The sequence below is a fragment of the Myotis brandtii genome, unplaced genomic scaffold (assembly GCF_000412655.1).
Source record: "Myotis brandtii unplaced genomic scaffold, ASM41265v1 C42727984, whole genome shotgun sequence".
NCBI classification, from domain to species: domain Eukaryota; kingdom Metazoa; phylum Chordata; class Mammalia; order Chiroptera; family Vespertilionidae; genus Myotis; species Myotis brandtii.
In genome coordinates this window covers 1-2,149 of record NW_005326982.1, presented here as the reverse complement: position 1 = coordinate 2,149, position 2,149 = coordinate 1, and the positions used below count along the sequence as shown (strand labels likewise).

The 2,149-nt window shown below is 42.1% G+C and overlaps 1 protein-coding gene across 1 annotated transcript; it reads right to left on the bottom strand.

The window, feature by feature from the left end:
- Positions 1–142: 142 nt before the first annotated feature.
- On the bottom strand, positions 143–1,890 carry LOC102243385 (tyrosine-protein kinase BAZ1B). Its single transcript, XM_005853044.2, has one exon. The coding sequence runs from the start codon at positions 1,865–1,867 to the stop codon at positions 158–160; it is 1,710 nt and encodes a 569-aa protein (XP_005853106.2). The 5' UTR covers positions 1,868–1,890; the 3' UTR covers positions 143–157.
- Positions 1,891–2,149: the final 259 nt, after the last annotated feature.

The following is a 2,149-nucleotide window of genomic DNA, read 5'->3' as shown; positions in this document are numbered from 1 at the left end:
TCAACTTAATAATTAGCCTGCTATATTTGGTCAAACAGTTCATGAACTCACCCCAAATGCCTTGGTAGGGCCAGGCCAAATGATTTTTCCAGCCTTATAGGGCCTGCTGGCCGGATGTTCCCCACCCCTGTACTAAAGGGCTTCCTCTTTTCTCTCATCATAAGATTTTACCTTTCATTTCTCTCTCCTGGATTTCCCGCTCCTTCTTGGCCTGAATGGCAAGCAGCCGTCTGCTCTTCACAGTACTAATCATGTCAACAGCTTCCGTATCTACCTGGGGTTCAAACTTCACAACTTTTTTCCTATCGGTTTTGCCTAACCCATTCTCCTCTTTTCCATTTTCTTTATTTCTGGCTTCCATTTCTTTCCGTTTCTGTTTCTCTGCTCTCTTCTTATCATTTTCTTCCTTTAATACAGCAAGCCGTTCCTTCCACAACTCTGCAGACATCTGCTGTCTTGATTCCATGTGGTCTTGCACTGAGTATGTCATGAGAATCCGGTGGCAGAGTGCTGTCAAGATCTGTAGCTTCTCTTCTGAAGTTAGCTCAAAAAATTCAGAAGTTTCCAGCTTCTCTAAGAACTCATCCTGTACTTCATTGTCCTCAAATGGTGCCGAATCTTTATTGTCATCTGTGTCTGAGCCCTCACTTTCTTCCTGAACATCAGATCTGCGCAAGCAGAGCCGCACCAGCTCTGAAACAGAATGCAGAGTCAGGGGGATTTCTGACAGCTTCATTCCCAATTCACCATAGTCTTCTGCTATTTCATCTTGTAATAAGGTCTGTAAAAGGATGACCAAGACTCTGTTCAGGTATAAAAAGCCACCTTTTTCTGCACTCAAGGCTTCCATAAGAGACACAGCAGTAATAGGATACTGAGCATCTGGTAAGAGTAGTCCAGAATAACAGCTCAAAAACTCCACCACCAGGGCTACATCCCCAAAGAGTGTGTTGGGCAGCCCTTCAGGGGTATCCACCAATCTAAATGCTGGAAGGTGCTTGCCAGTTAATTCTTGGTCCTCGTATCGCTTCTGTTTTTCTAGTTTCTCAAGCATTTCTTTCTCTCTCCGCTCTTTGGCTTTCTCCTTCAACTTTTCTCTCAACTCCTCTCGTTTCTTTTTCAAATAGTCTTTGCGTTGCTCTTCAGACATAGAGGCCCACCTTTTTTTGTGCTCTAGAAGCTCAAAGCGTTTTTGAACGATATTCCGCAATTCTTCTGGGAGACGAGCTCTATCTTCATTAGAAAGAAGACGAGCCGTTTTAGAGATAACGCAAGACAGGGCACTCTTCTTGTCCTCCTTGTCTTTGTTTTCTTTGTAGTAGGCAATAAGGTGTAGGGCAGCGGGAGGCAGATGCTTATGAGGTTTACTAGAGGACCTGGGTGTACCCCCAGAATTCCGGGGGGCTCGTGTCATCTTCTGAGTGCCTTTGGCCATATCCAACAAAGTCATCTGCTTCATTTTTGTTTTAGGAGACTTCAGGCCCTTTTTTGGAGATCTGGAATTCCCTGTGGATTTCTGTCCATTCAGGATGCCTTTGCTTCTGCCCTTCGCTTTCAAAGGTTTGTCACTGTGCTTCCCTGGTTTCTTGGCAGGTGGGCCTTTCTTAGGAATGTGAAAGTTAGCATGTAATTTGTTGGTTGACATCATCTTCATCACTTCTTCCAGATGCTCTTCTGGAGATTTGGAATTCTTTGAGTTCTTCACCTTGAGTGGTGAGCCATTCAAGGATTTCTTCAAGTGTACATGACACCATAACTTAGGATTTAGTGGTGAACTCAAAGAAGAGTTATCTGTCTTGGATTTCTTTGAGGACTTCCTGTCTGGGGATCCCGTATTCTTCCTCTTAGTAGAAGGGTTGAGAGTCATATACTAGAAATTAAGAACAGAAGCAAAATTAATTTTAAAAACTAGTTTAAAGAAGCAATATTTAAGTATCTGAAAGGCCCTCTTTTCTACTCTTCAGGCAAAACTACAAATTCATTTCTCTTTATAAATACTATGTCCCTGAAAAAACAGTGTTATACCCATATCAACACAAAATTCTTGATACCTAGGCTTAAAAAGCTATACTCTAATATTAGACATTTTTGCTATGCAACTAGCTTTGTTTATATACAGATTAGCAGTTCTTAAATACTTGAATGAACT